Below are 12,383 nucleotides of genomic sequence, written 5' to 3'. Positions count from 1 at the left end.
AGGTCTAGCTCTGAGGCTGTGCAGAGGCTGAGCAGTCTTCCAAAATCAGCATATCACCAAAGAGGTCCTGCTGCCTTTGGGAAGCCTCTAAGGGTCTCTAACTCTCCCAGCAGGGTCCCTAAGGCACCGCACTTGGCCGGATCTTGAGTATTTCCTCTACTAAAATCCCCCAGATTGCTTTCCCAGTTGGCTGCGTTTCTCCTCTGAGTCTCAAACCCTTAACTCTGTCACTTCAATTCACATGGTATTAGGCAGTGTGATTCCCCCCCTCCTACTGGAAATACAGAGCTTTCCCTGGACTCCCATCCCCAGCTTTCTCATTGCAGAGCTGGACATCAAACCAGGGAGAGGAGGGCTGGGGTAGAGGAGACATTTGGTAACTAGGATGAATAAAAAGTCCTTGCATGGTTCTAGTGACTCATGCTTGTAATCCTAGCTATTCAGGAGGCTAAGATCTGAGGATTGTGATTCAAAGTCAGCCTGGGCAGATAAATTCTTTGAGCCTCTTCACGCCAATGAACCAGAAAAAGCCAGAAGTGAAGGTGTAGCTCAAATGATAGAGCTAAAGCCTTGAACAACAACCCAAAAAAAGTCAAATAAGAGAGTGAGGGGAGCTGGGAATGTGGCTTCATGGTTGAATGCTTGCCTAGCATACATAATGTCAGGATTCCTCAGTACTGTGTAAACAGAAAAAGCTGGAAGTGGCACCATGGCTCAAATGGTAGAGTGCTAGCCTTGAGCAAAAGAATCTTAGGGACAATGCTCAGGCCCTAAATCCCAGAACTTCCCCCCCCCCAAAAAAAGTGACAGGGCCCTGAGTTCACACCCTAGTACTTGATTTAAAAAAAAGGTTCTAGGCCTGGCTCTCCTCAGGCTATTAATAGACAGACTCGCATTCTTGCTAGGAAGACACTCCTTTTGTTTCATTAGCCCTGAGGAAAGGATTGTTATCCAATTTTTATTGAGGAAACAAAGTTATAACTGTTGCACTTTTTTTTTTTTTTTTTTTTTTTTTTTTTTGCTAATCCTGGGCTTGAGCTCAGGGCACTGTCCTTGGACTTTCTCAAGGCTAGAGCTCTACCACTTGAGCCTCAGCACCATTTCCGGCTTTTTTCTATGTATGTGGAACCAAGGAATGGAACCCAGGTCTCCGTGCATGCTAGGCAAGCACGCTACCACTAGGCCAAACTCCCAGCCCTAACTGTTGCACTTTTACTTAGAAACTGAGAGTCTGGATTTAAGCACAGAGGTGATTGCTCTACTCTAAAGGAATCCACACACTAGGAGATCCATCCCTCACCCAGCCACAAACTCAATGAAAATAATTTTTCAGATAGTGATGTATCATAAATTTATTAGAATTGCCCCCAAACCTAACTGAGTGACAGAGAGCTGGGTAACAGATTATAGGAAGACTTGGGGTTCCCTCAAGTGTAAGAACTTATTTAAGCCTAGCCTGCTTTATCCAAGCTGTGTGGCTAGACAGAGAGGAGGTCTAAGGAAGACTGCATTCAGACAACGAGTGAGAGTGGCAGTACTAGAGCCAGGCCTGGTATGAAAAGCCCTCTCCCACTAGGCTTGGCCCCAGAAGTCATAGTGTGAGCATAGAACCTGGCCACCTCGTCGTTGGGGTTGCCCTGAGTTGGGTCAAACCACATCTGGATGCAGCGGCCACTCCCTTGGCTATAGTTGCTCACTTTGTAGGACTGACTCCAGAGACCCTCACAAAGGGAAGCTGGCGTGGGGAAGTAGAACTCAAATGTGTGGCAGACAGCCTTGGCTGGACACTTATTAACACCTGCAAGTGGAAACATGGTGAACACAAATATTAAGCACTGGTTCTAAAGCTCATTTCTCACCATCCCAGAAATTTTCACCCCACCTCAAATTCTCAAACTTCCTTTTCCAGTTCCCACCCCCTTAGACCCTTACCAGAGCTCCAGTCCCAGCCCTTGTGCCAGTTGGTCTTGCAGGTGGAGGAGGAGCGGCAGTCCTCCCACCAGCGCTGACAGTCCTCTTTGCATAAGGGCACATCCAGGAAACGCTCTTTACGCCAGCTCTGGTGCACCTGGATCGAGTAGTGATATTGGTAGCTGTAAAGGGACTGAGCCAGAGAGCAGCATAATGGGAATGCGATGAAGCAGACAGTGGTACCTCCTGGATCCACGGCCCCAGATTGGGTGAGCACTCATACAGACAGGCATCTTGGATAAAGTGACTCTTGCAGGCAGGCTCCATCTTGCCACAGCGATCCCAATTGAAGTTATGTAGGAGAGAGATGTTCTTGTGCAGCTCTTGAGTGGTGTTGAGGGAACAGCAGGAATTCCTTCTCCAGGGACTGCACTGGGTGGGGAAGCTAGGATTGAACCCTCAAACTCTTCTCCCACCTCCTGCCATCTCCTGCCTGACCCCAGACAGGCTGTCCTGGAAGACTCATGGGAAGAACATCTTTTGACCCCCATGTTGGGGCTGGGAGTTTGGCCTAGTGGTAGAATGTTTGCCTAGCATGCACAAAGAACCAGGCTCAATTCCTCGGTACCACATACATAGAAAAAAGCTGGAAGTGGTGTTGTGTCTCAAGAGGTAGGGCTCTGGCCTTGAGAAAACCCAAGGACAGTGCTCAGGCCCTGAGTTTAAGCCTCAAGACTAGCAAAAAAGAAAAAGAAAAAGGAATCCCACATGTTGGAGGGAGACACATTACCAGTATGAAGAGGGGGCTTTGAGAGCCCAGATAAGTCCTATCTTGGGGCAAAGAGTCCTCATTTCATAGACTTCACACTTCATAAAAAGCATTTTTTCTTTGTTGTCAGTCATGGGGCTTGAATTCAGGGCCTAGACTCTGTCCCTGAGCTCTTTTTGTTCAAGGTTAGTGCTCTACCAATTTGAGCAACAAGTACCACTTCCAGTTTTCTGGTAGGAAATTGGAAATGAGTCAGACTTTGCTACACAGGCTAGCTTCCCCCCCCCCCCGCTCCCCCCAGTCCTGGAGCTTGAGCTCAGGACCTGGGCACTGTCCTTGAACACATTTTGCTCTAGCAGTCTGCCACTTTGAGCCATGGCACCACTTCCAGCTTTTTCTGTGTATGTGGTTTGGGGAATCAAACTCAGGGCTTCATGCACGCTAGGTGAGAACTCTACCACTAAGCCATGCTCCTGGCCTAGCAGGCTTAGCTTTAAACTACAATCCTCAGCTCTCAGCCTCCTGAGTTGCTAGGATTACAGGCATGAGCTATCACCAGGAAGGATCCAACCCGTGACTGCCATGTAAAAAGACACAGTGAGTCTAACAGAGTGGCCGTCCACTGGCATGAATGTTTCTAGACGGTGTGAACATCCAGTCCCATGCCCTATGTCACTGTCACAAGAGGCCTTGACTCATTTTTTACCCCCCCCCCCATTCTGGGGCTTGAAGTCAGGCCCTGAGCACTGTCCTTGGGCTTTCTCAAGGCTAGAGCTCTACCACTTGAGCCACAGCACCATTTCTGGCTGTTTCTATGAACATAGTACTGAGGAATTGAACCCCGGTCTTTGTGCATGCTAGGCAAGCACTCTACCACTAGGCCTAACACCAGGCCCTTGTTCCTCTTTTACCATCAATATTCCAGAGCTGGCGGACAGTAAGCATAGACCACTGTCTGTGAGTGGTGGTCTATACTTCAAATCTGTGGAGGAGCCCACCACCAGGGCTGTGGCCCCATCAGGACTGGTGCTATCCAACTCCTGTGTGGTCCTTGTGTTTCCAGGACTAATGTAATGTGCAGGCCATCATCTACTAGATTAAAGAACCATCTGGAATGAGTTCCTGCCATGAACAGGAAGTATGCACCATCCCACAGGAGCTCGGGGACTGCCTAGCAGCTCTCCGCCCCAGCATTGCCCATCGCCTGCTGTCTTTCTTGGGGAGGACACCCAGAATGCCCCCTCCCCACCTTACCTTTACCTTCTCTCCCACATCTTGTGGAGATGGGGAGGGTCTGGCCCCTCAGCTCCTCTCCCACCATTCTGACTTCCTCCTCCAGGTCAACACGGGCCCCTCCCCAGCAGGAAGCACCCTGCAGACTTACTTGCTCATGCAGCTTGTCCTCAGGGCCTGGCTTTGTCTTGTGGTGCTTGGCATCCATGCAGACATTGAGCAGGTCTGTCCTGGCCCCTGCACTGCATGTGATGGCCCCCCAAGCCAGAAGTAGAAGCAGCAGCCATTTCCACATCGTGCCTTTCTAGCCCTGCAGAGGGAGCTGTGGTTAGGAAGGGAAGGCCTGTAAGAAAAGAGCTATCCAGGGTACACCCTTCACCCCACTGCCTCAGTCTCCCCATCCCTGCAGTAAAAGATGAAGTCAGACCCTGTTCCTTCGATGCCTGGTTTCCGAGGCTGTCTGAGGCAAGAGTAGAGAAGGTTGGCAAGGGAGCTTCCCCCGCTCCCACCCCAGGGGAGCTGGAGTTCGTGGGTGAATCCGATGACAGTCTTCCCAAGCTGGATACTCTGTGTGTGCCTCCCCATCTCTCTAGACTTGATAAATGCAAGTAACTAATCAGGACAAGCCTGTGACTGGCTCCTTGGAAAAGGGCCAGGGACACACAGTGCCCTCATCCTACCTCAGCCAGTGCTCTGCAGACTCTGAACTACTTCCCACACCAGCCTAGAAGCCCTTTTAGCCCTGGAAGAGATGATGATCCAGCTCGGCGGAGTTCTCCAGATTGCAGAAGGATCAAGTGACATGACCCACATGATACTGTTTGGTTAAATGATAGAGAAACAAAATGAAAGGCATGCTTGGTTTCCTCTGTCATTTTCCTTCTGTGATCTCTATAAGCTCTCCCCTCCCCACTTCCCCCATCACTTCTCAGAGCCAAGGCATCAGACCCCATCTTACCTGTCAAAACACAGATTTCAGGGCCAGGAGTGTAGCCTAGTGGTAGAGTGCTTGCCTAGCATGCACAAAGACATGTTCAATTCCTTGGAATCACATACCAAAAATGATGCTGTGGCTCAATTGGTAGAGTTCTAGCGTTGAAAAAGCTCAAGAAAAGTGCTCAGGTCTTGAGCTCAAGCCCCAGGACTAGCAAAGACACACACACACACACACACACACACACACACACACACACACACAATTCCTAGACCCAGAATCCTAAGGGTTCCAACCTAAAAGCCCCCAGACAAACCCAGGGAGTCATAGGCGGCACCTGATGAACATCACAGTCTCCTTCTCTGTTCCTTCCTGTCCTCACCTCAGAGAGCTCTGTTCCTTTAAGCATCATGGAGCTCTCCTCTTCTTTCCTACATCTCCATAGGCATTGACCACAGGACCTTGCCAAGGGCCTCTCAAAAATCCTCTGGATGGGGTGAGAGTTTGGCCTAGTGGTGGAGTGCTTGCTGAGCATGCCCAAATCCCAGGTACCAAATCCTTGGTACCATATACATAGAAAAAGCTGGAGGTGGTGCTGTGGCTCAAGTGGTAGAGCTCTAGCCTTGAGAAAGCCCAAGGACAGGGCCCCGGCCTTGAGTTCAAGCCCTGGGATTATATTTAAAAAATCCTCTGAACTCATTTCCAGAGGTTTTGTGTTTAGGGCCAAATCTTCTCTCCACAGTTGGCTTCCCCATATGAGTCAGAACAATCCATCCTCCTGTCTTCTCTCCCTCTTCCCTCCTCCCTTTCTTTCCTACTTCCTTCCTTCCATCCTTTCCTCCATTCCTTCTTCCTTCCCTCTTCTCTCCTTCCCTTTTTATTTTTGTGAAACTATTGATGGAATTCAGGGTCTTTTAAATGTTAGGCAAGTGCTCTACCACCAAGCTACAGCTTCAGTCCCATAGTGAACTAAGAAAATGTTCTCTTCCTTTGCACCACCTGCCAGCCACCCTTGTTATTCTCCTCCCCTTACCTGAACTTCCTTTGCTGCTGGGAGCACACATGGGTGTGTTGCTTTTGGCTTCTCTCCAGGCTCAGCAACAAATCCAGAGCCTGAGCGGTCTCCGGTGATCACTGCCCACAGCACGGGGTAGAAGGCAAGAACTCTGGTAAGCACAGAATAAAATGGCCCCATTCAGCTCTTCTGTAATTCCTTCTCTGCCAGACCCTGCCCTTTGCCAGATTTCAAGACTTTGTCTATTTAGTCATTCTCATTTCCTTTCCTTTCTCCACTTGTCTCTTCCTCCATTCTAGGATATGTGTATTCAACATTCACCAGTGTCTGGATGAATTCACATTTCTAGGGGGAGGGTGTGTAGATTTTAGGTACCTCAAGTGGTAGGATAAGACTACTTTGATGGAGAACCCAGGCTGTAGGCTCAGGCCAGTGAGACCCCCTGAGAAACCCATCCACTACACTGGGGAAAGTCAGTGAAGACCTTGGCCCATCAGAACATTTTCTTGTCTTTGTGAGGGAAGGGTGGGTTGTACACAGGGAGGGCTTCATACATTCCAGGCAAGAACTCTAGCACTTGAATTAGTCCCACAACATTTTGGAGAATAATATATAAAAAATAAGGAGGGGGGCCAGGAATTTGGCCTAGTGGTAGAGTGCTTGCCTCGCTTGATATCACATACATAGAACAAGCTGGAAGTGGTGCTGTGACTCAAGTGGTAAAGCACTAGCTTGAAAAAGCCCAAGGACAGTGTGGCCAAGCCCTGAGTTCAAGCCCCAGGACAGGCAAAAAAAAAAATCACAAAAAATTAGAGAGGGGAGGGGCTGGGAGTGTAGCCTAGTGGTAGAGTGCTCATCTAGCGTGCACAAAGCCCTGGGTTCGATTCCTTGGTGCCACATACACAGAAAAAGCGGGAAGTGGCGCTGTGGCTCAAGTGGCAGAGCACTAGCTTTAAGCAAAAAGTGTCTAAGGATAGTGCCCAGGCCCTGAGTTCAACCCCCATGACTAGAAAACAACAAGAAAACAAACAAAGCCTCAAACTGCTGTATAAGCTTAAATGATTACTGTTAGACTTTTTTTTAACTTTTTCATTCTTTTTTTGCCAATCTTGGGGCTTGAACTCAGGGTTTGGTCACTGTCTTGAGTTTTTTCTCAAGGCTAGCACTCTACCACTTGAGCCACAACACCACTTCTGGCTTTTTCTGAGTATACATGTCATTATCAAGGTAATGTCTAGAGGGGGTTACAGTTGCATTTGTCAGGTAATGGGTGTATTACTTCTTGGATATTGATGCCCCTTTTCATATTTTTGTTCCCCTTTCCCTCTCCCTAAAAACATGTTTAAGCCATCTTATCTATTTTAATAGTACTAAATAGGTTTTCACTGCTTTTACTTATTCCCATTCCATAGGACAGATTCTATATCCAGTAACGACGACAGTCCCTCCATTCCTTCAATCTCTGCTGCTCACAGTGGGGACTGAACTCAGGGCCTGAGCACTGTCCTTGGGCTTTCTCAAAACTACAGCTCTATATATGTGGTACTGAGGAATCGGTCCCAGGTCTTCGTGCATGCTAGGCAAGCACTCTACCACTAGGCCAAATTTCTAGCCCCTCACAGTCCATTTTCTTTTTTTTCCTTCTTTCTTTCTTCTTTCTTCTTTCTTTTTTTTTGGTCAGTTGTGGGACTTCATGCTGGGACTAGCTTTGAACCATGATCCACAAATCTCATCCTCCTGAGTAGTTAGGATTACAGGTGGGATCCACCAGTACCTAGCTATATATATGGGTTTTGTGCGAATTTTATTTATTTATTTATTTGCTAGACTGGGGTTTGAACTGAGAGCCTGGGCTCAAAACTAATGCTCTACCACTTGAGCCACTGTACCACTTCTGGCTTTTTCTGTTTATGTAGTACAGAGGAATTGAACCCAGGGCTTAATGCATGCTAGGCAAGCACTCTACTGCTAAACCACATTCCCTTCCCATCCCCTTTCTTTCTTTTCTTTACTCTTGCTTCTTTGTTTCTTTTTCTTTTGGCAGGGGTAGCAGACAGGACTGGAGCTTGAACTGGGACCAGGAAGCTGTTCCTTAGCTTTTTTTGCTCAAGGCTAGTGCTTTACTATTTGAGTCATGGCTCCACATCTGGCATTTTTGGTGGTTAATTGGAACTAACAGTCTCATGGACTTTCTTGCCTGGGGTAGCTTTGATCTCAGCCTACAGAATAATTAAGATTACAGGCATGGTCCACAGTGTCCACCTCTTCCTTCTTTTCTGTTCTTTCTTCCTTCTCTTTTCTTCCTTCCTTCCTTCCCTCACTCCCTTTCCTCCTCCTTCCTTAGTCTCCCTTTCCCCTCCCCCACTCTCTTAGCCTGGGTATCCTGCCATAATTCCCTTCCTTAGCCTCCTGAGTACATGGCTCCAGAATGCGATTCCTTTAGAATCTGAGGAACAAATGAACTAGTAACAATTCTCTAGGGCTGGGGTTCTGGGGGACACTGCAAACCCACCCAGCCCCCTCTAGTGGCAGCTAGGCTGTGAGTTTCATTTTGGCTGCGGTTGGGAGACTTATTTTGAAGGTTATTTTAGAGTTGGAGACATCTGAGTTTGAGAAAAATCGCACAAAGGCACGGTTCCCTTAAGATTTAGGCCTTTTTTTTTCCTTTAAATGTTCCTTGAATTTTTGAAAGCCTTGGTTAATTTCAAGAGTTCTGAGTAAACTGACTTTGACAGTCTTTGCTAGTATTCTTGCTACTTTTAGAGAGAAATGGATTTTCAGGCATCCTTTCTTTCTGCTCAAGAAAAGCTGCTTCAAAAGCTTCTATTTTAAGAAGTATAAAGTTTCAAGTGATATTGGTCACTCATAGGACAAAACTGATTCAAAACACGGAGAAGGTAAAAGTAACATTTTTGTTTGTTTGTTTGTTTTGCGTTGCTTTTTTTAACCACTGCTATGTGTTTTCCCTTGAGAGCAGATTTTCCGTCCCCACCCAACATGAACGAGAATTTCACTTCTCCAAAAGCATGTTATTTTTGCCTCTTTTTTTTTTCCTTTTGTGCTGACTAAGATCAAACTCATGGGTCATGATTTAACATAAAACAATAATAATCCAGGCTAGGGATGCATCTCAGGGGTAGACTCTAACTACCCTGAACCAAGCCCTGGGTTTTAGCCCCCACCCCACCCCTGAAGAGCAAAAGAAATACACAAACATTGGGGGTGGGACGCAGCTTGGTGGCAGAATTCTTGCCTAACATGAGCACCCACGTGCTAGGCCCCCAAAACAAACTCCCAAACAGTAGAATTCCTCACATCTAAGGATATATATTATTTTATGACAAGGTTTTCAACTGGGCAAAGGTGGTTTATGCCTGTAATCCTAGCTACACAGGAAGCTGAGGTCTGAGGATGGGGATTTGAAGTCAGCTGGGATAAGAAAATCACTAAGATTTTAATCTCCAATTAACCACACAAAATGTCCAAGTTTAAAACCAGTCTGGGCAGAAAAGTCCACAAAACTCCATTTCTAAGAAGCAAAATGGCAGCTTAGATGCATGGCTCAAGTAGAGTTCCAACCATAAGCAAGCAAGCCAAGCAAAACGTTCAACGATTGGGCTGGGAATGTGTCCTAGTGGTAGAGTGCTTGCCTAACATGCATGCAACCCCAGGTCCAAGTCTTCATTACCTTATAGACAGAAAAAGCCAGAAGTGGTGCTGTGGCTCAAGTGGTAGAGCAATAACCTTGAGCAAAAGAAACTCAGGAAGTTGGGTGCTGTGGCTCATGCCTGTAATCCTAGCTACTCAGGAGGCTGAGATTTGAGGATTGCGTTTCAAAATCAGCCCAGGCACTAAAGTCCATGAGACTCTTCTCTCCAATTAACCACTAGAAAACTGTAAGTGGTGCTGTGTCTCCAGGGGAAGGGTGGTAGCCTTGAGCTTAAGAGTACAGGGACAACGCCCAGGCCTAGAGTTCAAGTCCCCAAAAAAAGGCTGGAGTTATGGTTCAAGCAGAAGAGTGCCTACTTAGCAAGGCAAACCCACAGTACCACACACAAGCACACATACATACATACACACACAGAGATGAGATAAAGAGGGATGCTAACCACTCAGAAATATTAAAAAATAAAGTATCAAATCTTAAAGTCTGCTGACTTGAAAGATTTTCCTTTTCTACCGCAGGATGGGACATAGGCAAGAACTAACTTTCTTTCTTGTCAGTTGTGGGACTTGCTCTCTCTGCCTGGGGTTGTCCCTGAGCTCTTCAACTCAAATCTACTGCCCTACCACTTGAGCCACAGTTTCCTGGTGAAAAAAAAGTAAATTAAATTAAGAAAAAAAAATAAAGCGCCAGGTATTGGGGGACACTCCTTTCATCCTATTCAGGAGGCTAAAATCTAAGGATCCCAATTCAAAGTCAGTTCAGATAGGAAAGCTTGTCAGACTTTTTATCTCCAGTTAACTACCAAAAACTTGAAGTGGAGCTCAAATGATAGAGGCCAGTCTGAGCATTGAAAAGCTAAGGGACATTGGGAATGTGGTTTAGTAGTAGAGGGCTCTCCTGGCATGCATGAAGCCCTGGGTTCAATTCCTCAGTACCACATACTCAGAAAAAGCCAGAAGTGGTGCTGTAGTTCAAGTGGTAGAGTGCTAGCCTTGAGAAAACCCAAGGATCCCTGAGTCCAAACCCCAGGACTAGCAAAAAAAAGAAAAAAAAAAGCTCAAGGACAGTACCCACAGGCCCAAAGTCAAGCTCTCTTATCTCCTCTTTCTCCAGATTTTAATAACTTCTCCTTAAACTACCCAGCCAGTAAGCCTTTATGAACTGTTCAAAGTACTGGTAGGTTTAGGCTGTTACATATAATATCCCAATGAAAAGTCTTCTCTTTCTCATATGGATATTGAAAGTTAATAGTGATCAGACCAACAATAGGTATAATCTACAGGTGGTCCTGAGTCTCTGGTCTGAGACTCTCCATAATGAGCCGATAGAAACAAACATTTCTGATATCACTTCCATTAACCAACACTTGGATGAGTCAGACTGCTCGGGTCTGAGGTTTGATTTGCAAAAAAAAAAAAAAAAAAGACCAAAAAACTCCAACCGCAGGCAGAATTCTATGGAGAAAGACACTCAGCCAAGAACACATAACATCCAAGTCATTTTAAAGGAATGTATCAAGGTAATGACAGAGATATGATTGTGGTTCTTGTCTTAGTATTTTGGGTAACATACTTCATGTTCTTTTTTTGAATAGTCATATGATACAGCTTTTTTTTCTTCCTTTCTTTCCCCTGGCTCTGGTTTCTAGCCCTCAATTTAGCAGATCATAGTTGGGTCAAAGGGAACAAGCACTCTCTTAAAAATTATTTAATCACCATTGGTTCATGCCTGGAATTTAGCTACTCAGGAGGCTGAGATCAGGAGGACTTCAAAGCCAGTCTGGACAGAAAGATCTTTGAGACTTTCCCAATTAACAGGCAAAAAAAAAAAAAAGAAAAATTCCTTAGTTGACATTTGTTACCTAGTCATCCACACCAAAAGCAGGTGTCTTCCTAGATTGTCCCCTTCCTACCTAACTCTTAAAGTTCATGAGAATAGATTTTGTCTCAGTTAATAGAGACATGTGGCTTGAACTCAAGGCCTGGGCACTGTCCCTGAGCTTCTTTTGCTCAAGTTAGCACTCTACCACTTGAGCCCACAACGCCACTTTGTTTTTCTTGGGGCGTGTGTGCGTATGTGTGTGTTTTGCCAGCCTTGGGGCTTATACTCAGGGCCTAAGCACTGTCTTTAGGCTTTCTTAAGGTTAGAGCTCTACCACTTGAGCCACCATACCACTTCTGGCTTTTTCTATGTATGTGGTACCGAGAAATTGAACCCTGGTCTTTGTGCATGCTAGGAAAGCACTCTACCACTAGGCTGAACTCCTGGCCCAACTTCTAGCTTTTTATGTGGTACTGAGGAATGGAACCCAGGGCTTTGTGCTTTCCAGGCAAGTACTCTACCAGTTAGCCGTATTCCCAGCATCCAAATTCTCTTCCTATCTCAATAAAGTATGTGATAAAATAGAGCCTCTTACTACCCTGCCCCACCCCACAAAAGCAAATAGAGCTCTCCCACAGTTGGCATAAAGCAAAGTAGCTTGAAGCCAGGCAGTGGCTCACACCTGTAACCCTAGCTATTAAGGAGGCAGAGATCTGAGGATCAAGGTTTAAAGCTAGCCAGGTCAAGAAAGTCTGAGACTCATTTCCAGTGAACCACAAAAAAATCCAGAAGGGAAGCTGTGATTCCAATGGTAGGGTACCACCAGCCTTGAGCAAAAAAGCTAAGTGCCTGGGAGTTTACATTCAAGTCTCTGTACTGACACTGGTACACATGAAATTGAGAGCTCTGAGAAGTGTCTGACTGGTCAGTAAGTACAGAGCTGAGAACTAGTCAAGTGTAACTGGTTTCAATAGATGAAAACAGGGAAGCCATGACCTTCCCGATCACCCCCAAGTAATTCACAAGACACAAG

The 12,383-nt window shown here is 46.2% G+C and overlaps 1 protein-coding gene across 2 annotated transcripts; it reads right to left on the bottom strand.

The window, feature by feature from the left end:
* Positions 1–1,325: 1,325 nt before the first annotated feature.
* Positions 1,326–4,488, bottom strand: LOC150053455 (folate receptor beta-like). 2 transcript variants are annotated; one of them, XM_090349099.1, is made up of 5 exons: positions 4,341–4,488; positions 4,065–4,235; positions 2,155–2,343; positions 1,933–2,068; positions 1,326–1,798 (listed from the first exon to the last, which is right to left on the bottom strand). In XM_090349099.1, the coding sequence occupies exons 2-5, from the start codon at positions 4,206–4,208 to the stop codon at positions 1,512–1,514; spliced, it is 756 nt and encodes a 251-aa protein (XP_090205225.1). In that variant the 5' UTR covers positions 4,209–4,235; positions 4,341–4,488; the 3' UTR covers positions 1,326–1,511. The 2 variants fall into 2 exon arrangements, with proteins under 2 accessions (XP_090205225.1, XP_090205224.1); XM_090349098.1 differs by having other exon boundaries at positions 4,065–4,223; positions 4,341–4,487.
* Positions 4,489–12,383: the final 7,895 nt, after the last annotated feature.

The sequence above is a fragment of the Megascapheus bottae genome, chromosome 16, assembly GCF_031878675.1.
Source record: "Megascapheus bottae isolate mThoBot1 chromosome 16, mThoBot2.hap1, whole genome shotgun sequence".
Classification (NCBI taxonomy): domain Eukaryota; kingdom Metazoa; phylum Chordata; class Mammalia; order Rodentia; family Geomyidae; genus Megascapheus; species Megascapheus bottae.
The sequence above is the reverse complement of the archived record's forward strand: the minus strand, read 5'-3'. Positions and strand labels throughout refer to the sequence as shown.

Coding starts and splice junctions, on each gene's coding strand:
- LOC150053455 (XM_090349099.1), bottom strand. CDS start 4,208: ATGTGGAAATGGCTGCTGCTTCTACTTCTGGCTTGGGGGGCCATCACA. Junction 2,069..2,154: donor TGGGGCCGTGGATCCAGGAG/GTACCACTGTCT, acceptor TACTCGATCCAG/GTGCACCAGAGCTGGCGTAA. Junction 1,799..1,932: donor GGGCTGGGACTGGAGCTCTG/GTAAGGGTCTAA, acceptor TTCCACTTGCAG/GTGTTAATAAGTGTCCAGCC.